Source organism: Myotis nattereri (assembly GCF_964212035.1).
Source record: "Myotis nattereri genome assembly, chromosome: 4".
Lineage (NCBI taxonomy): Eukaryota > Metazoa > Chordata > Mammalia > Chiroptera > Vespertilionidae > Myotis > Myotis nattereri.
In genome coordinates this window covers 64,203,905-64,224,395 of record NC_138079.1, presented here as the reverse complement: position 1 = coordinate 64,224,395, position 20,491 = coordinate 64,203,905, and the positions used below count along the sequence as shown (strand labels likewise).

Here is a 20,491-nt window from a genome sequence, read left to right as displayed (position 1 = left end):
TACTAGAGAGCTTAACCAAACATTAGAAATTTGCACTGAGTCAAAGGCTAATATAAAAACTGGCAAGAATCAATATGATAATGCAAAATAGCCCCAAGTATTTAGCCCTGATCATGTATCAGCACAGTAGTTATCACTAGGCATTAATATTTTGGTCTTTATTTTTCTGGTTAAATATCTACATTGTTAAATTGCTTTCTATTCCCTCTGCTAAAACTCTAGTTTGCACCTGAGTTGGCATATCCTGTGGCAACATCAGGATAACATCGTATATATTCACAAAGCCCTTCTGTTCTCGAAGGCTTTCACAGCATTATTTCATTTGTTTTCTCACAACAGACCTGAAGCAGGCATATCTAATAGCAGCCTCATTTCATAAGTGGTAGCTGAGTCAGCACTCACTCAGCCAGCAGATAGTGAAGGTGGCACACTTGTCCAAAGGTAGGAAGAACAATGGGAGCCAGATGGCTAGTGAGTGGAGGCCAGACTGTAGAAGGCCTGAAGGCTTAAGGGTTTGAACCAATTTGGTGGGTAATGAGGTTTTCATCTGGGAAGTGATTAGATTTGTATGACAAGAAGGTAGCAGGAAGAATGAAAGGAGCAGGTGATCACTAAAAAGAGGTGATCTGAAAAACAAGTGCCAGCCTTGGACTGTAGAGCAGTGATGGCGAACCTTTAGAGCTCGGCGTGTCAGCATTTTGAAAAACCCTAACTTAACTCTGGTGCCATGTCACATATAGAAATTTTTTGATATTTGCAACCATAGTAAAACAAAGATTTATATTTTTGATATTTATTTTATATATTTAAATGCCATTTAACAAAGAAAAATCAACCAAAAAAATGAATTCGCGTGTCACCTCTGACGTGCGTGTCATAGGTTCGCCATCACTGCTGTAGAGGGTAATCCACTCACTCTAGTCAGCTGGAGCTGCTTACAAACAACAATCACTTTCAAAAAACTTTGGGAATGGGTCATCTAGTGGTAAGAAAAAGTAGCCACTATGAGCCCAGAAGTCCTTGGATCCTTCAGGCTGCTATGGTCCTTTACCATCTATGCTCAGAGGGGGCAACAAGGGGCCCTCCTCTCTATTCTTTTGTTCCTTTAGCCCATGAAATAATAACAGGCTACCTCAGGGAAGCGATCCGTCTCTGGTGTGTTCTTTCCATGAGTTGAAAAGTAGACCCACAAAAACTATAGCAGAATCCTAGAAAGAATACTCACAAGATTCGCTCATTCAACAAACTGTTACTGAGCCCCTATTATGTGCTGGTACTGTTTCAGGCAAAAGGAGACAATAAGGGATCAAAGAAAAGCACAGCTCTCATGGAGCCTTCATTATGACCACACCTTTGTGTTTCAGGCCTTGATACTTGCTCTTAACTCTGGCTGGACCACTTTCCCCCCAAAATCCTCATTGAGTCTCTTATTCCCTGACCTCCTTCATATTTTTTCTCCTTATCACCATTTCTGTGAGACCCTCTCCAAACCACCCTACTCAAAATTGCATCACCTTCTTACACTTGCCATTCCTTGCTTTTTTTCCTCCATAACATTTATTACAATCTAACATATTATAAGTTTCTCTTATTTTTTCTTCCTTAATTATTTTTTTTTCTCCCATTAGAATTTAAACTCCAATTGGCAGGGGATTTTGTCTTTTTTGTTCATGACAATATCCCTGATTCCTTTAGCAGTAACTGGCACCTGGCAGGCATGAAGGTAAGCTGACAAGTTCACTCAGGGATCAAACAGCTGTGGCATGCAGAGGCATGCACCCACTTGTCTTATTACAAACTATATGTACTTTCCCATACAGTCAGGTGTAAGTTCTTTATCTTAAGCATATAATTTTAAATGCCATAACCATCCAACTTTGTAGGCATTTATCCTTACTATATTTGGTTTTAGTGGTTTGTTCTGAAACTAAACATTTTCCGCCTCTTATGTTGTCTTCAAACATGAACATTCTCTTCTTTTCATATTCAGGCCATTACTATTTTCAGCTAAGTATATGTCAATTCACAATATCAGCACGGCTCCACAAAACATAAAAGTGATGCCAAATGTCTAAGCTTTATTCTTTTCAAATGCAATTTCTGATTTTATGTCTCCATTTCTCCTAAATAGTTAGTTTCTCAATTCAAAGGTTTGGGTTGCAATGATTTTCAGGAAAAAGATAGAAAAGGTAAAAAGCCTCTGATACGGAATTAATTAAACACTATACTCTTTACTTCTCTAACTCCCAAGAAATACTGGCTAACAATGAGAAATGAATGCAAAATGCCAGGACGGCTGATCTTAACACCTGGTTCTCCCACCTACAAATTATGTGACTCAAGACAGCTTTAGCTTCCTATCCATAAAAAGAAGAAAATGATGTTATTCTCTGACCTACTCACCACAAAGAACTTTTCTGAGAATGGAATAAATTAGTATAGCAGTATGCTTCAAACTATAGAGAAGCAATTGTTAAGCCCTTTTCATCTCATGGAACACATAAACTAATTACTAAAATTCTGCAGCACACCAAAAAATATATTTTTGCTGATCTGACCAAAAAAATAGGCATAATTTTGATTTCGATTTTTTCACACTGGACGACTATTGTGTCAATTTTTTGACAATCTAAGGAACAAGAGGTCAGTGTCCCCAACTAAATAGTTAGATATTGAATGTTTTAAAAATTCTTGAGGCACATTGGTTGAAAATTGATGCTATAGAGCAATACCCAAATGAAAGGTATAATGATTTTGCCTAAAGGTGAAGCCCTCTTAATCATTTCTTGAAGCACAGTAAAAGTTAAGAGTATTTTTTCTTCTTCCCATCCCCTTATATCAGGTATATTACAAATATTATACCTAATGTAAGATTTTGATAGATTTTGGGACATACCTTTGATTGTATTGTCCTCAGATTAAGCAAATGAATGTCACAAGGCAGAGATGACAGTAGCGGGGAGAATTCACCCAGCAGCTGAAGGGTGGGCACGGGGCTCTTCTCTGTCATTGTAAAGACAGGGTGATTCAGGAAAGAAGACGTGATGTGGCTAAGAAGGGAAGGATAACTGACTGCCTTCTTTTCTTCCTCCTATCAAAAAAAAAAACCCCACAAAAATTCTTAAGAGTTACATATTTGCAGTTTTCATGTTATTAACTGAATTATCTGGTAGGATTTAAATAGAAAGGAAATATAAAAATATATAAATACTTTGATTTTATTAATAACAGCTATAGAAAATGCAGAGCAGATTACTAAGTTCAGTCCTAAGCAATAAAAGAAAACGAGTGTCCACTTAATTCACATGTTAGAAATATATTTTTTTCTGTTGCTTTAATACTAAAAACCCTGAAAACATTTCCCACAAACATTTTAGGACAGGTATAACATTTTACAGAAATTCTTCCCCAACTTACCACAAAACTCTTAAAGTAAATGGACTGGGATGCTCATATATCTTACATGTCATCAAATGTTATCTCTTTCCCCTCAGGTTTACTCATCGTATTCTCATGATTTCATCTGTACACTTAACTAGATCAAAGTCATGTGTTGATACAAAGCTATGTTTCACAAATGTTACTAGTGATAGGACTTAAAAACTCTCAAAATAAATAAGGGTTTTAAATAACACAGGTGGCATATCTAGATCATCTGTTTTTTTTTAAATTGGGTAAATCATTGTCAATTGCTTCACTCTATTCCCAAAACTGGAACTGTTACATATGTTATGTAACACTTATCATACATTTATATGATACACAATTATTCAGTATAATTAAAAATACTTTGGTCTTTGCTATGGTATATACTTGTTGACAAGCATTTCAGCATGTTCTAACATTACATAAGTCTGCCAGGACGGGGACATACATATGGTAGATGACACACAATTGATTAAATCAATGACTAAGCAGAACCATCACCAATGATGCGTAAGGTGTAAAAGCAGACAGAAATGCACTAAAAAGAGAAAATTTATGTAGAAAGATCTTTTGTTCACCAGTGGCATTGGAGGTAAATTTAAATTTGTATCTTATTTCTAAAATGGCTATCTCACTGATATCTTCTGATGTTACATCCTTTTTCAAATGAAAGGCTTGGCTACTTATCTGTGTGAAAAGGTAGGATTTATAGAAGATACAGAGCTTAAAATTCAGAATGTCAGATTAGCATTGAACAGAGGGTGTTAGTGAAGAGTGACAAGTATCGTGTCTGTAGCAAACTGTAGATGTCATTACAATTTAGATCAGGGAGAGAGAAAAAAAGATTTTTAAAGGCAGCAGAGAGACACACAATATTAAGATACTGACAAAAAATATGAGGTCTGAAAGAGTTGTAAAAAATGTATCCATTCCACATTTTTTAAGGAAAAATTAAATAAAGCATATAAAATATTATTCTCCAACAATATTGAAATTTAATGCAGCTTGTAAAATAATATGAACAGAGAAGGAACATTTTCAATAAGACACTTTAAATGTGGTCCAAGATCAAAGAACTTCACAATGTAGGTCAGGATGGCTGACAAAATCACCTTTGAGTAATAGAGATAAAAGATTGTGACAGGAAGGAAAACACCTGCCTTATCAGATTCAGGAGCCATTAAATTCATTTTAGGTCAAGAAACACTCAGAAAAAGCTCCCTGACCTTGTCCTATGCACTTGGAAAAATCCCTGGACACCATAGTGAGAAGACGCGGGACTTCTTGATGGATTATCTATACACATAGTAATGTGCATATTTACCTTTCCTTTGGTGTGCACATTAACACCAAATCAGTTCACCTAACCCTCAGTGTTTCCCCCCTAATTGATCATAAACAGGAATGGCTTGGGGAGCTTTTAAAAAGCACAGATCCCTAGGCAGGGTTGGGGCCTGGAAAGGTGAAGCTTAATGCCACCCCTTTCCAGGTAAATCTCATGTAGTCGGTCCCACACTGCTCTGTGGACCTGTGCTGAGAACTGCCACCCCAGACAGACACCCTTCCAACTTTCTAGAAGAAACAGAATGCCCTCTGGAACCAAAAGTATAAGCCTCACCTTTTTAACTAGTTTTGGATTAAAAACACACACACAGGATAGAGACTCCAAAACATATTCATGAAAAGTCTCATCAAAGAAACAATGTCATGAATTTAAGTATTCTGAAAATTCAAGAACTGTACCATTTATAGTTCTAAGCAAGATAAGGCAGGATAATTTAGAGAAGAGAGTGAGTTCAGTGCCATAAGAGCACCATGGACAATGATATGGCTGGAAACCGGTTGTGTGAGAAGGCCCCACCATCCACACACTCTCATAACATATTCACAATGACAGGTGGCTCACAAAGATATTTAACTGCTGAACTACCATTATTTGGATTCATTTCCTAGACAGGCAATCTTTTCACAGTAATGCTTATGATAAACCCAAAGTTTATAAACCATGTTTAAGTGTTTATGCTATAAATGAATTCCTCAGCCTTGTATGTAGTAACTAATACACTATTATAAACATTACTAGGGGCCCAGTGCATGAATTTCTGCACCTTGAAAGGACCTGTGGGCTACAAGGCTGTGGTAGGCATCCCTGCCCGGCCACTCCCACCATAGACCCTGGTCCCCTGTCTGCCAGCAGCCCTGCTCTTGCTGCCGCTGCTCCCACACTCAGAGTGATTGGGGCCGGTGCTGTCAGCGGGTGTGAGCGGCAGCTGCTGCCTCAATCGCCCCTCAGGAGCAGGGGGAGGTGAAGAAGCCCTCAGGGGTGATTGGGGACGGCAGCTGCTACTCACACCTGCTGACAGCACTGAGCGATCGGGACCAGCGCTGGGTACTGGCAGTGGGTGTGAGCTCCGGGTGGGACTGCAGCACGCGGGAGCAAAGAATTTTCAGTAACCACCAGAGAATTTTCATTAACCACCCTAATGATAGTGACCGGCACCCCACCTTGGTCTGGCGCCCCCCGCTCACCTGCTCCACCATCCCACCACGGCCGACACCTGCCATGTTCCTCACGTGCCCTGTGGTGGTCAGCGCACATCATAGCAACCAGTTGTTCAGTCATTTGGTCTATTTGCATATATATATATATATATATATATATATATATATATATATATTTGTTTTCTTGTTGGTTGGAAGGCTTCAGACTATACAAGTCTAGTTTTCTCCTTGCAACATGTGTGAAATTAAAATATTTTTTTAGCACATTCTGATCCAAACCACACTAAGTTGAGATCATCTACACTGGGTTCTAGCTCTTATTTCCTAAGCCAAACTTCTTGTCAGGCTCCTTGCTGCCCTTCATTAAGCCCACTCGTGTTACCTAATCCCTAAACACCAAAGGTTTCCATTCCACTTACTTCCAAACTTGCTAAATTATATACGATAATGAGAGATTGTTTTTTAGTCACCTTTGATTATTCAGTATGATCTGACATAGTGAGAACTTAATAATGTTTGTTGAACTTTATTTATTAATTTAATAAGCAAATGCAATACAAATAAATCAGAAAAATATTAGAGGGGAGGAAGTAAAAAGACAGAGGGGAATAGAAGAATGAAAATATATGGAATCTAAAGATTTAGAGATAAAGTATCATATAGCAGAACTGAGGTTTGGTAGTTTGTGGGTCTAATTTGCCTATAGAAATGTTTTGGGAGGTCAGCATGGTATTAAAAAGTTGTTTGTTTTTCAGGCAACTCTCAATAATAGAAAAAAAAATCCAGGAGATTTCACATTAAAATAGTAAAAAATGATAGTAACAAAAACTCCCCCAAAACGATTAACTATTTTTTTAACCCCAAACACAGGAACTTCAAGTCATACTGGGCTTCACGTTCCCACGTGAAAACAATCAGTTGGAGCCGAGTTATGGCTTCCAGGTGGACTATGTGTCATGTTCCCCACAGATCCGCTGCCTGCCTAACTTGAGCCCTTGCCCTTAAACCTGACCAACCTCTCTCATGCCATCACTCTCCTGAGCCCTGTAAGTATTTGAGTTTTTCATCTGATCTCTCCTAACTCCCTTTCCTTATATGTAAAGAATTGATATCCAGAGGCAAAATGATACAACTGTAACCCTTGAATACCTTCAGTACTTATAATTCCAGCTCAATGCCCAGTTTACCATACCAGTTGCCAGCAGGACTATGGTGGGAGTAAGGGTCAAAGAAATAAATCAGACATGGTCAGTGCCAAAAAGATAATTCCCATTCACTTCTGCTGACCATTGAGTATCATTACCATTGGAGTAACCCTGGATGAATAGAAGTGAGTCCTGTTCGCCAGGATTCCACAGAGAGGACTGTTCCAGTCCTTATTCTCACTACCTCTCTGTGGAATTACTCCAATGAGGCTCTGACAGGGTCAGCCTTCACATTAAAATGCCTTCCTGCCCAGACTGTCTCCCCACCTCAGTTGCTACCATCAATTTTTAAGAATTTAAGACCTAAGAAAATAAAAACACCTTTTAGAAAATTTATGCATATGTAACCCTCCTTTATCAAATGTCTTTTTAATCAAACTCACTAGAAATTAAAATGTATTTTCTCTTCTCTAGTTCATTTTTTATTTAAAAGAATCTATTGATTTAAGCCTAAGAACTTATAGCTGAGCAAAAGAAAAATTTAACCAACATAGGATTACAAAAACATTGGATCAAATTTAAATCAATTAGTCTCTAAGTTTTGAATGGGAATAAACAAATTATTTAACTTGTAAGTGAAAGCTTTATAGGTCTGACATGAAAATTCTTATTGCCATAGTTAACAGTTTTGCAAATTAGTGTCTATATAGGAAGAAAAATCATAAAAGCCAGAAACATTTTCAGGAGAAAAAGACAATAGCTGCCAGTACTCCAACATATTTCCTATGCAGTTTTAGTCTTAAAACTAAGCTATTGTCAGTAGTTGATTTAAACCTTGAGTTCCAAGAACTGGTATAAATCTTGACATCTAAAATGGATATTAAAATCTTTTTCCTGAAAAATTCTAGATATTGGAAAAATTCTTTGCTTTAATTAGATGTTGATATTTCATTCAATGGACTAGGATTTTACTGATAGAATGCTTACCAAAGGCAGAGGCCCTGTGGGGCACATGAAAATGAAGTAGACAAGCTCCTGTAATTTAGTAGGGGGAGTAGAACATGCATACAGTGACAGGAAGCAATCAGTAACTGCGATAAACACAGTGGCACAGTGTGTAGTCACAGTTCACTCATTCATACAATATATAGTGGGTGCTTCCTCTGCTAGGAACAGCCTAGAAGCAGAGAGAGACATAGCCTCTACTTTCAGGGAGTGTACTGTCCAAAGGAAAAGAAAGACAACAAAGTGGAAAGTCACAACATGCACACATGAAGGAGACATGCCCAGATCTGAGGGAGCATAGAAGGTGATTGGACCTGCTTCAGCAGAAGCAGTTGACAAAATGAGCTCTGATCTGAAATAGAACTAAGAGTCCCCTGGGCAAAGAGGATGAAAAACATGCATAAGGTGCTGTGGGGGTATGGTGCATGGAAAGTACTTAAGACTGAAAGGAAACCAATGGGCTCAGAGCAGAAATAGCGAGAGTCACGCCAAATGAGGAGAGGGGATAGGCAGGGCCCATATATGAGGGGCTCTGTAGGCTTTGGTAAGGTTTTGGCTTTTATACTGAGAGCAATGAGAAGACATCAGAGGGCTTCAGCAGTGAGGCAATGAAGCTAGCTTTTGTTTTTTTGTTGTTTTGTAAATTAAATTTATTGGGGTGACATTGGTCAACATGATCATATAGGTTTCAGGTGTGGGTTTCTATATCATAAGATCTGTATATTGCACCATGTACCCACAACCCAAAGTCAAGTCTTCTCCCATCACCATATATTAGGACCCTTCTCACCCCAACTCCTTCTCTCTGGCAACCACCACACTGCTGTTTGTGCTCATGAGTTTTAGCTTTAGTTTTGAAAAAAAAAAAATCCAAAAACAAAAACATTATGCTTCCTGGATTAAGAAAAAACAGCAGAAAAGAGAGCAGCAGCGTGGATGCACAGGCTAGATCCAGGAAATGCGTGATGTTAGTTGAGATTAGGGTGGTTGAAGTAAACAAGTTTATAGATTTGAAATATTTAGTCAATGAGATAGCCAAGCACTGGTGATCACTATTGTGAGAAAGGGCTGGTGAGGGATAAATGTCTGAGAGATGACTCCTAGGTGGCTGGCACTGGATGGAAGGTGGTGCTCATCACCAAGATAGGGAACATTGAGAAGGGTCAGGTTTGAGAAGGGAGATCATGAGAGATTTTCAATATGTTGAGTTTCAGGTGCTGTTACAAATGTAGAAAGAAATAACAGGAAACAACTAGACAGATGGAATATGTATTTGTGGGTTCCATATGCCAGGGTGGTCACCAAAGCCAGGGGAGTAGGAGAGGTTGCAGAGGGAAAACATAAAAAGGAAAGGGAGGCCTGGGGCCAAGCCTTGAGAGCTCTGATTAGCTCTTGAGAACTAAAGAACTATAACAATTATAGAGAAAGAACTGCCCAAGAGAAAGGAAACAATCCTACTTAGTGTGGTGCCATGGAAGCCCTGGCTGGACAGTGTTTTAAGAAATGACAATGGTCAGTGTCCAATGCTGCTGAAAGGTTAAGTAAGTGAACTAATCAGATAGTGCATCATCTAGATACACTCTGCTGCATCTAGTGACATTGGCAAGAGTAAATGATAGAGGCTAACGCCAGATTCAAATAAATTAAGTGTGAGAAGAAAGTGATAAAATAAACTTATCTGATAAACTCTGACTCAAGATGGTAGGGGAGATAGGAAATGAGATTTGGAAATGAGAATCTGAGTGAGGGCTGTTTTCTGTTTTAAGTTTTAATGGGGAAAAAAAAGAGTGTTTAAAAGCGAACAGGAAGGATTTCCTGTGAGGGACAGGGGAAGGTAAAGAGGGAGAATAATTAGTAACAGGATCTTGAGGAGGGAGATTAAGCCAAGTTCCAAGGATAAGCAGAGGCACTGGCCTAAGAGGAAAGGAAGGTAAATGTCTCTACTGTAACAGGAGGAAAGAAAGAAAGGGTGGGAGTTGATGCTTGGTATCTAGAATAGCGAGCATTGCTGAATGGCTCACTATAAAGTATACAGTGAAGTCACTGGCTGAAATAGTGGAAGATTTGAAATGGTGAATGCAGAAAGAGAAAAAGAGGAGTAAAAAGACCATCTCAAGGGCCACTCGAGCTGGTAATTAGTAATTTATGAAGGAATCTGAGGCACATTATTGGCACTTGAAGAAGCATATTGTCAGATTGATTTATGTCCAACTGATCTTTGGCCAGACATGGAATGTTGGGCTTTTACTTCAAAGAATGAAAACTGAACAAGAAGACAGACAAGTAAATCCATTTTCAATTGATGAGTTTAAGACTAAAATAAGTACATTAAGGTTTCAAATCCATTTTACTAATCAAACTTAAGCTAAATATGTTACTAAGCTCTATTCCTTAGCACACACTTTCAAAATAATTTCAGGAAATTTCACCAAAACTGATTTCTTAACCTTACTTTATATTTACATAAGAAAAAAATTAAAATGACCTAAATGCAAATCTTACATTATGTGTGTGTGTGTGTGTGTGTATAAAACTGAAGTTCTCTTTCTTGTGAATATAGGCTAAATCCATTTTAAACATATCACTATATTGAAAATTGTAAAAAATAAAAAAGTGGAAAGTTACAATTTCAAATTGTGGATGACACATTATTTTTTCCCCTACCATATTCACGACAGTTCTTTTTTCTAGTAGTATTCGAAATAAATTAGCTGTAATCTTGTTGTCATGGACACCTTGCTCAAGCCCACGATTATCATCTTGCATGAGTCTTCGATCCATGATAACTTCAATCTGACCTACGAAAAAACAAACGAAAAAGTTGGCCAGGGTTATTTAATACAAACATCTAGTGAGGAACATGTAAGTACAGGCATGGTCTTGATTCAAGTTTCTCCTTTAGTCAAGGAGACAAATCTATACAACTTTTTCTCAATAATGGCTTAAGGTAGCCAGTATAAAAACATGATTATATTTCTACTTTTATTCATTAATGTCTAGGAAAATCTGAAAAGAAATTTAAAAACAGATAAAAATTAAAACTTTAAGTATTAATATAAAATTCAAAAATTAATCTAAAGAGTAAATTAAGCCTCCAAAATTTTTGGTGTCACCATCTGGAATTTAAAAATGTTTATGGGGCTCATTACAAAATGCACAGCATACAGGGAGTAATAAAACAAATACAGATGGGTAGGATCTATCTAGGACTTGAAATATTTAGGTTACTTGATATGTGTTGATCTCTGAAGAAGCCCTGGGATTTGGTAACTACTACCATGAACCCCCTTCCCTCCAAGACTATGTTAGCAGCTTTACCACTCTCCTATCTCCTCTAGCTCCAAGAGGAGTCACAGTGGTTCCTTCATTTGCTGTGCAATAATTTCACATCTCCTCTAATTTAAATTGTAAGCTAATGGTTAGGTTATGAGTATAAAAATTAAAAAAAGAAAAGAAAAAAAGAAATCCAGTCATATTATATATTTGAGATTATACTAAAAAAAAGACCTTAAAGTCTATTCATTCATTCATTCATTCATTCATTCATTCACATTTGTTACTTATTAAATGATCATGTAGCATAAAGGAGCTGAATATACATAAAATATTTTAATAACTATTACTCTTACGTAGTCAAACCAACTCTTTCCTTTCTTTCTTAGTTTGGGTATCCAGATAAAATGACCAGACATTTCAATGTCATTCCTCTATATAGAACCTTTCTTCAGGCACTGGGACTAATTGGCTCCATGCCTATGAAGACAATTAGAGTTTGATCACTTCACACCCAAATAATTACATCAATCTCTTGGCAATTACTAACTCTTCTCCCTGTCAGGAAATGTTAGTCCATATAATAAATGACCCTAATCTAAATAGTTTTCATGTCTGTAGCTATCAAGCAGTAGGGTATCTGGGTGTCTATGGCAGGGGCTGAGGAGGGAAGTGAGAGAAGACTCACAATTGCTTGAGTCCTAATGACTCGACCCTGTTTAGAGCCCACCTTTGAGATTTTAAGACAGGTTTAAAAATGGATAAGTCAAGAGTCACATCTGGCACAAAGATGTTTTATGTTCTGATATTGGGAAAAATTAAGTCAACATTTACAGTTGGGCATCTATATATATAAAAGGCTAATGTGCAAAGTGTCCCCTTGGGAGTTCGACTGGGAGATAGGGAGTTCGATCGCTCACTATGATGTGCACTGACCACCAGGGGGTGGTGCGGAACATGGCAGGCGACCAGCAGCGATGGCGGGGTGCTGAGGGAGCAAGGGAAGGAGGAGGCAGGGAGGTGGGGAGGCAGGGGTGGTGGCTATGCACAGGTGGCAAGGAAAGGAGGAGGAAGGGAACCTGATTGGCCCTGATCGCTGGCCAGGCCTAGGGACCCTACCTGTGCACAAATTTCTTGCACCAGGCCTCTAGTCTTCATATAAAATTCCAGATTTCTGGGCTCTTTAAAAACTGCAGCATTTGGCAACACTGGGCCCCTTCTCCCCATGGAGACAATGAACTGGCACTATGCAGTGGCCACCCCACTGCACATAGGGTTGCTCCAGGTTGCTCAAGTTTCACCATCCAAACCAAAATCTGACGTGAGGCCATTATTATTTTTATAACTTCATGATGTCTTTATGGGATGATTGCATGATTTTGTCTAGTACAGACCACAAGAAAAATGAGAACTAGTATTTTTTGTGTATATGTGGAAGTACAGAATGTATGCATATGCCTAATATAAAGTGTCAAAGAATACGTCAGGCATCTCAACTCATTTATTTGCCAAGCTCCTTAAGACACTTAGCAATTTTTTGCATGTAATGAAGGAAGAACTGATGACCTATCCTATATAATAAAAGCCTAATATGCAAATCAATCGAATGGTGGAATGACCAGTCACTGTGATGCGCACTGACCATCAGGGGGCAGATGCAAAATGCAGGAGTTGCCCCCAGCCCACAGACCCCAGGCCAGCAAAGGTGGGTGTCAGTGGGGGGCCCCCTGATCGCCCTACCAGTTGCCCCACAGATCAGCCCTGATTGCCGGCCAGGTCTAGGGACCCTACCCATGCATGAATTTCATTTCGTGCATTGGGCCTCTAGTAAATGATAATTAAAAATCCTATATAATAAGAGAGGAATATGCTAATTAGCCCTTACGTCCTGAGACGTAACGACCAAGCGCGTCACGACCAGATCACGGTTCAGGAGGAGGATGGGCCAGCAAGGTACAAGCGGCTGTGGAGAGCTACAGGAGGAGGCAGCGCGGGGCTGGGGGAGCTATAGGAGGACGGCAGTGGCGGGGAGGGAGGAAGGGGGCAAGGGGAGCTACAGGAGGGCAGGGTAGTGGGCGGAGAGCTATAGGAGGGCAGCAGCGACCTACTGGCTAAAAGTGGGAGGCAGAGAGCTACAGGACAGGGCAGGGCAACAAGCAAGCGGGAGGCGGAGAGCTACAAAAGAGGGCAGGGCAAGAACTATGAGGGGACGGGGGCGGGGGGGGGCGGGGGGAGCTATAGGAGGGCAGCAGCGACCTACTGGCACAGGGATTCGTGCGCAGGGTTACTAGTACGTATCATAAAAGACAAAAGCATCTCAATAGAAACTTTTCAAAAATTAATTAGTATCTACTACTATTTTCTTTCTCCATCTCATTCTCTTCTTTGGAATCATTAAAGTCATGTCTGTTACCTCTATATCCCCCAATCTGTATCATCTCTACTCCCTTCCTTCTTTTGGGTGGTGGTGCAAAAGAATGTGATTCAGGAGAGGACTTAAATTTGAACTGTAACCTCCCAGCTTTGGAACTAAGTTATCTACAGTTGGAGTTTCTGCATCCATTCAATCACAATAGCCCATTCTGCAAACAATGGGCTATCAAGTGAGGTAAATTATCTTGAAAAACAATCAGTTTCACAGAAGTTTAGGTCCTTGTTCTTCACCTAAAATTGAAGAACTCCATCATTTTATGTTATTCTCACAAAACCCAAAATGAACTAATAGTCCGGTTCTCAAAAGAAACCTGGTAAGTGGAGATGATAATTTAAAAAAGTCATACACTTGTGTATATGTGAACTGAAACTTACAAGAGTAAAAAGAATCTAAACAATACATACCACTTTCCAAACTCGATACACCTAAAGACTGAGCAGAGAGCAGGGTCAAGCGGTGCTGGGCATCCTGGATATACGCCATTGTGGTCATTGGATACACATTTGCTTGAAGAGGTAACTTGTTCATTGTCATTCTAGGTTGAATCTGTAAGGTCATACAATTATATTTCTTTTAAAAAATTTAGTGATATTTACATAGGACCTTTTAAAAATTAGTATTAACTACAGATGACTTCTTCCAAAGAGGAAAAGAAAGAGCTTCGTTTCTTAGTCAAGGTTAGAGCTAATTTAAAACCTGAAACATTCTTCAAAACAATATTAAAAAAAAAATCACAAAATTTTCAGAAAACAATTTTTAAGAGACTTAGAACTTGTCCAGATTTTTAAAATATGCATTTCTATTTAAATTCAGAATAAATATCCTTAACAAAAGTCTTCTAGCTCTCCAATATTTGCATAAAAATTATAAGGGTATTAAGTATTCATTTCTTATCTAAATCTAACATACTGCTTTTGTAATGAATGCTAAGCATAATAGCTCTTTATCTCCTTTCAAGAAATATCTTATAATTCTTCTAAAATCAGTTTGAATAAGTATTCCAGACCTTCTCATCAAATCCTCTAATATATTACATTATAACAATCAAATGCATATTTATGGTTATAAACGATTCAATGCATACTCTTCTTGTTCAGTTTCAATGTAGATAGTTCCAAATTCTAATTTTTCTTGGTCTAGTATCTGAATGTGTGAAATACAACCCCAACTTTAGTTTCTGAGAGAGACTGACAGTGCACTAAACCAGTCTGGGGCAAGGAGATTCACTCAAACATCAGGAGGAGACATCAAACAGAGACTGTTATCAGGAAACTTATCCACAGCACATAAAATGCCATCTCTTCATTTAAACTCATAAAAATTTGACACGAAACTAAAGCAAAAAAGTTAACATAATAGTGAACATGTATTGAGAACCCATTAACACCAGGCACAGTGCTGGGAATTTCACAGATAAAACCTTTAATCTCCACAACTCTGCAATGTATCTTTCAGTTTACTGGTTGTATTGAACAGTGCCTTCACAAATTCATGTTCACCCAGAACCTATAAATGTGATTTTATTTTGAAATAGGATTCCTGCTGATATACTCAAGTTGCACTGTATTAGAGTAGGCTCTAATCCATTGATTGGTATTCTTATAAAAAAAGGAAAATCAGGACACAGAAGGACACCTATAGAAACACAAGGAGACAGCATGTGACTGTGGAGGCACAGATTGAAGTGATGTGTTTACAAGGCAAAGTGTACCAAGGGTGGCCTGAACCTACCGGAAGCTAGAAGAAGCAAGGAAGGCTATTTCCCTAGAGCATCTGGAGGGAGGTGGGCCTGCTGACACCTTGATTTAGGACTTCTAGTGTCCCTAAATGTGAGGGAATAATTCCTGTTGTTTTAAGCCATCCAGCTTGGGGTAATTTTTATCGCAGTCTCAAGAAATTCATAAACTAGTAAAGAAACAACTATAAAAAGGTAAAATAAAAAGCTAGCTTGAAAGAATTCTCCATTTCTCCTTTCCAATCCTGATCTTCCCATTCCAAATAACTCATATTATTTTAAATATATATATATATATTTTTAATACCCTTTGTAATACTTTAAGCAATAATATATATATATATATATATATATATATATATATATATATATATATATATATATTTATTGATTTCAGAGAGGAAAAGAGAGGGAGAGAGAGATAGAAACATCAATGACAAGAGAGAATCACTGATCAGCTACCTCCTGCACACCCCTGACTGGGGACCGAGCCCATAACCCGGGCATGTGCCCCAACCGCGAATCAAAACGTGACCTCCTGGTTCATAGAGAGATGCTCAATCACTGAGCCACACCAGCCAGGCTAACTCATATACTTTTAATAAAAAGGACATTTCAATCTCACAACTGGGTGGCTGTTACTCTCATTCCCCAGCTGTAGGTCTAGATTTCTAGTCTTGCCCAAGTATCAGTCTTTCCAAAGGTTAAAAAAGAGCTTATTTTAAAAGCAGAAATATTAGGCTATAGACTTAAAAATGATATTTTCCTATTTATTCACATGCTTGATCTTTAAAAAGAAAATTTTTATTCATTTTTACTAACTTTTTTTCATTCATGTATACACCCACACACATACAAATAATTGCTTCTGAAAATTTTAAGAAAAGACTTTCTTTTGTATACAAAGAAATGAATGACTATAAAGTAGGGGCTTCATTTGAAAACCAAATAGCTGTAGTAAAATTAACATGTTAATTCGAAATGTATGTTGCAATTTTTATGCTTTGGAAAAGGTTTAAATTTAACTTTTGCAGGAAATTGTAAAAGAGAAAATTATCACAATTCTGTCCACTCATTCGAATTGAAAAATCAGACAAAGTAAAAGCATTTGTTGTGAAATTATTTCTATTCATAGCCAGAAATTTCTAAAATGTTACTGTCTCAAAAACATGCTAATGTTTTTAATAGTATTATTTCAAAGATATGTCACACCCATTAAAGCTGAGTACAGAGATTTAGGTAATAATCAAAAGAGTTTTATTAACTTAGAGAACTGACAATCTGAAAAATGTTATGAATCAATTTTCTCATTACTATTTAAAGAAAATTTTGATTAAATACGTATCTACTCACATTTCTAAGTAGACATGTGTTTATATGCATATATACATATATGTATATATGTATGTATAATAAGGTACACACCCTCTTCTCCAATAAAGAGAAGGATAAAGGTTTCCTGAAAGAAAACTTTTTACTAGGTTATACATTTAAAAAAATATATAGAGCCCTAACTGGTTTGGCTCAGTGGATAGAGCGTCAGCCTGCGGACTCAAGGGTCCCAGGTTCGATTCCGGTCCAGGGCATGTACCTTGGTTGCGGGCACATCCCCAGTAGCGGGTGTGCAGGAGGCAGCTGATCAAAGTTTCTCTCTCATTGATGTTTCTAACTCTCTATCCCTCTCCCTTCCTCTCTGTAAAAAATCAATAAAATATATATTAAAAAATAAATTAAAAAAAATATATATTGAATAAGCTAAATATGCATAGGCCAATTTCTTATGAGAAAAAATATGTAATCCATCAATCCCTAATGATGTTTCCTTTATATTAAATTCATATATACTTTGGCACCATGTTATTTAACATGCATAATTGTCACCAAATCTTCCTTTGAAAAAAATACATTCTTACAAATAGATGATTTACAAAATACTCTATCAGTTAGTTAGTTGTCGTAATTTTGGAAATCTAGTTAATAAAGAACCTACACGTATCTGTTGAAAATGTTTTATTTCAAAAATAATTTGTGACCTTAAGCCTATTTTTGAAGGGATGCAAACTTAATTGGCCATTACTATATATAAAATTTACGCACACACATAACCATTACTTAGACATTTAAAAGGAAAATTACCTGGTATCCATTTAGGTCTGTATAAAATCTATTTTGGCTGTTTATGTTAGAAGAAATTCTCATTGCAATCTCACGGTTATATTCTTTTCGGATGTCCACAATATTGGAAACTTCCACAGACTGTCCTTCTATTCCTACATTTAAAAGAATATACACAATAGAAAGAAATTTATTGCCCACTATTTTTAAATATACTCTCCAGAGCTCCTTCCAAAGTTGCATATATTTTCCTGTTTTCTATCTCCTATCTTTACCAACTCTCATATGCTAAACAGTGTCACAATTCACCTTTTCTTTTTTTTTAACTATCATGGTAGATAACATTCATTCAGGGGCACATATAACTTAACAGAAAGATGAAGAGGTTGGTGGAGATAAATGCAGATGAAATATAACATGCAAATTATTCTCTAATGAGTTCTAGAGGGGAAAGAGGACATTAAATGAGAAAAGGTCAGCTCCAATCCAGGCTAGTCCACCTCTTGTCTGCACCACTGTTCCCCAATAGAATCATTTGAGCCTACTTCTTCACCCTTCTCTCCTCACATACTGGAAATTATGAGCGGTGAAATTTATACTCTGTTGGTTCAAGATACCATATCTAGGAAAAGAGACATGATTAACAGCTAAAAGTGATATTTCCATATTACTACTTTAGAGTATAATCTGGAGAGCTCCCCAGAAGTTAAAGCAATTTTAATTGAGTTTGGTATCTCTTAGGACCCCTTGTTTTTTAGTGCTTCATTGTGCCCTTTGTTATACAAAGCAGAGGACAGCTTGAAGAAGTATCAGATATGTCAGACTTTCTTTTTATTAAGCCTAAAGTGTTTACAAATTTCTATCATGCTGCCCTAACTGCTTGTCAGGTCCTCAGTGAAGCCTTGGGTCTATTTCAGAGATGCAGGGAGGAGTTATGAAGAAACACAACACTCTTAATACAGAACTAAGTGTGTGTAAGTTATTACAGGATCTTCAAAGAAGGAAAGTGATCAAAAGAAGAAAGACTGACCCTATCTTATTTCATACAGCTTAAGTTTTTTGAGATCCCAAGACACTTACTTGCCTGTAGTTGTTATTCATTACCTGCTTCTCCCTACTCCTCACACAATCTGCCACTCCGCTGATAGCCAGAACTTGTTAGACAAAGAGGGCTGTGTAAGAAAAAATGAGGAGGAGAAGGGAGCAAGGAAGAGTTTTTCTAGGAGCCAAGAAGAATCCCCAGAGCTTATAGAAGGTGACAGGAAATAGTGAACGAAAAGAAATTTGAATCTGTGAGATTTGTGGAAAAGAATGAAATGCAGCTGGTCCAGGCATTATAAGTTTATGTGAAAATAAACTGGAAATTATAAAGCATAAATAATGTGGTGAAAATACTAAATGGGCTAAGGATTTTCGGAATGCTTACTGAAATTCTTTTTTTGGTAGATGCTGCTCTTCCAACTCAATAATCTCAGTGAGAGCTAACTTCAGTTCCTTACCATGTTCATAAAGCTATTATGAGTATGGTCTACATGAGTGGGGGGAAGGGGTGCCTTTTCCCCCTGCTTTATGGACACAGTCTGAACCACTAACCTCTGCCAGTTAAATATACATATGTATTTCCTTCTGAGAATTACCAGAAGAATCTTCCAAGACAGCTGACCCAAATATATCTCCACTACTATTGGGAAGTTAAATAAAACCACACAGAGTGACGATAGGATAACAGTATCTTCTTTGAACTCGAAAATGTATTACTGTAAATGCAAATTTCATTTCAGTATGCTTAGATTAGCCATAATATTGTTCAAAAACCAAAGGAATTGCATATTGAATTTTAATAGGCAAGCTTCTATAAATGAACCAAAAATGCTTCAAACATAAAATGCAGCACTAGGGATGACAGTACTCATGTAGCACTGGGGAAACAGAAGGTGACAAATAAACTCTAATCTACTGGACACATTAGTAGGGTTTTTAAAACTGTTTTATGTATTCTCCTCTCTAGATTGGATATTCTCTCAGGGGTCAACAGAATACAAAAATGAAATAGTCTTGACAAAGAAGAGTGTCATTAATTTCAAGTCATGTATCTCTGGAAAAAATTTACAGAAAACACACTTCAGAAAAAAATTAATAATTTCACATCACCTCTAGCAATAACAAATTATTTCTGTTGAGAAAATCATCTTTCTCAAGCTCAATATTATGCTCAGATCCTGTTGTGGCAACAAATCCTTAAAGCTCCTTTAAAAGGAGCATCTATATCCATTCAAAATTCAGCAAGACATTAATTTAAATTCTATGCCCGAAAAGACTTTTAAAATAAGATCAAACTTATTATATGTATATAAATAAACCAAATAAAACTTGTCATAGTAATAAAAGCAAGGAGGTACTCCTGAGTTCTCAAAGGTAATTTATTATTATTATTATTTTTAAAATATGTGTGAGGGAGAGAGAGCGTTGTCAACTTTTCCTATTGTGTCAAGAATTCCCTAAAGAGTATGTACCATGCCATTCCCAAAGCAGATCAGAGGATTGAGGGGAGAAATCCCTGGGAAGCAGGGGTACAGACCCAGTGGTTCCAGTGGCCTGCTGGATCCTTGCAGAATGTGGCAGCAAAAGGTATTTTAACCAAAGTAGTTCTACCTGAGCATGAATGACTAGGGCTTCAACCCTGGGAAAGGAAACGGTAACTACTTTATAAGAGTAGTCCATGGGGGTGATAGGAAGATGCCATTTCCAGGTTAAAAAAAAAGTTCCCTCTTGCTGTTAATGCCTCACATTATGCCTTAGAGAAGAGAGAATAAAGATTGTTTATCCTTATTAACATAGGCAATGCCAAGTAAGAAC

General features: G+C 37.5%; 1 protein-coding gene across 1 annotated transcript in view; it reads right to left on the bottom strand.

Moving 5' to 3' along the window:
• Window positions 1-20,491, bottom strand: part of MAN2A1 (mannosidase alpha class 2A member 1) — a 158,845-nt gene that overhangs the window by 10,190 nt on the left and 128,164 nt on the right. Inside the window, exons 17-20 of the mRNA XM_081090174.1 lie at window positions 17,657-17,790; window positions 14,190-14,331; window positions 10,743-10,876; window positions 2,897-3,091 (exon numbers count right to left, since the gene is read on the bottom strand). Coding sequence (XP_080946300.1) covers window positions 2,897-3,091; window positions 10,743-10,876; window positions 14,190-14,331; window positions 17,657-17,790 — 605 coding nt within the window. The remainder of the gene's footprint in view (window positions 1-2,896; window positions 3,092-10,742; window positions 10,877-14,189; window positions 14,332-17,656; window positions 17,791-20,491) is intronic.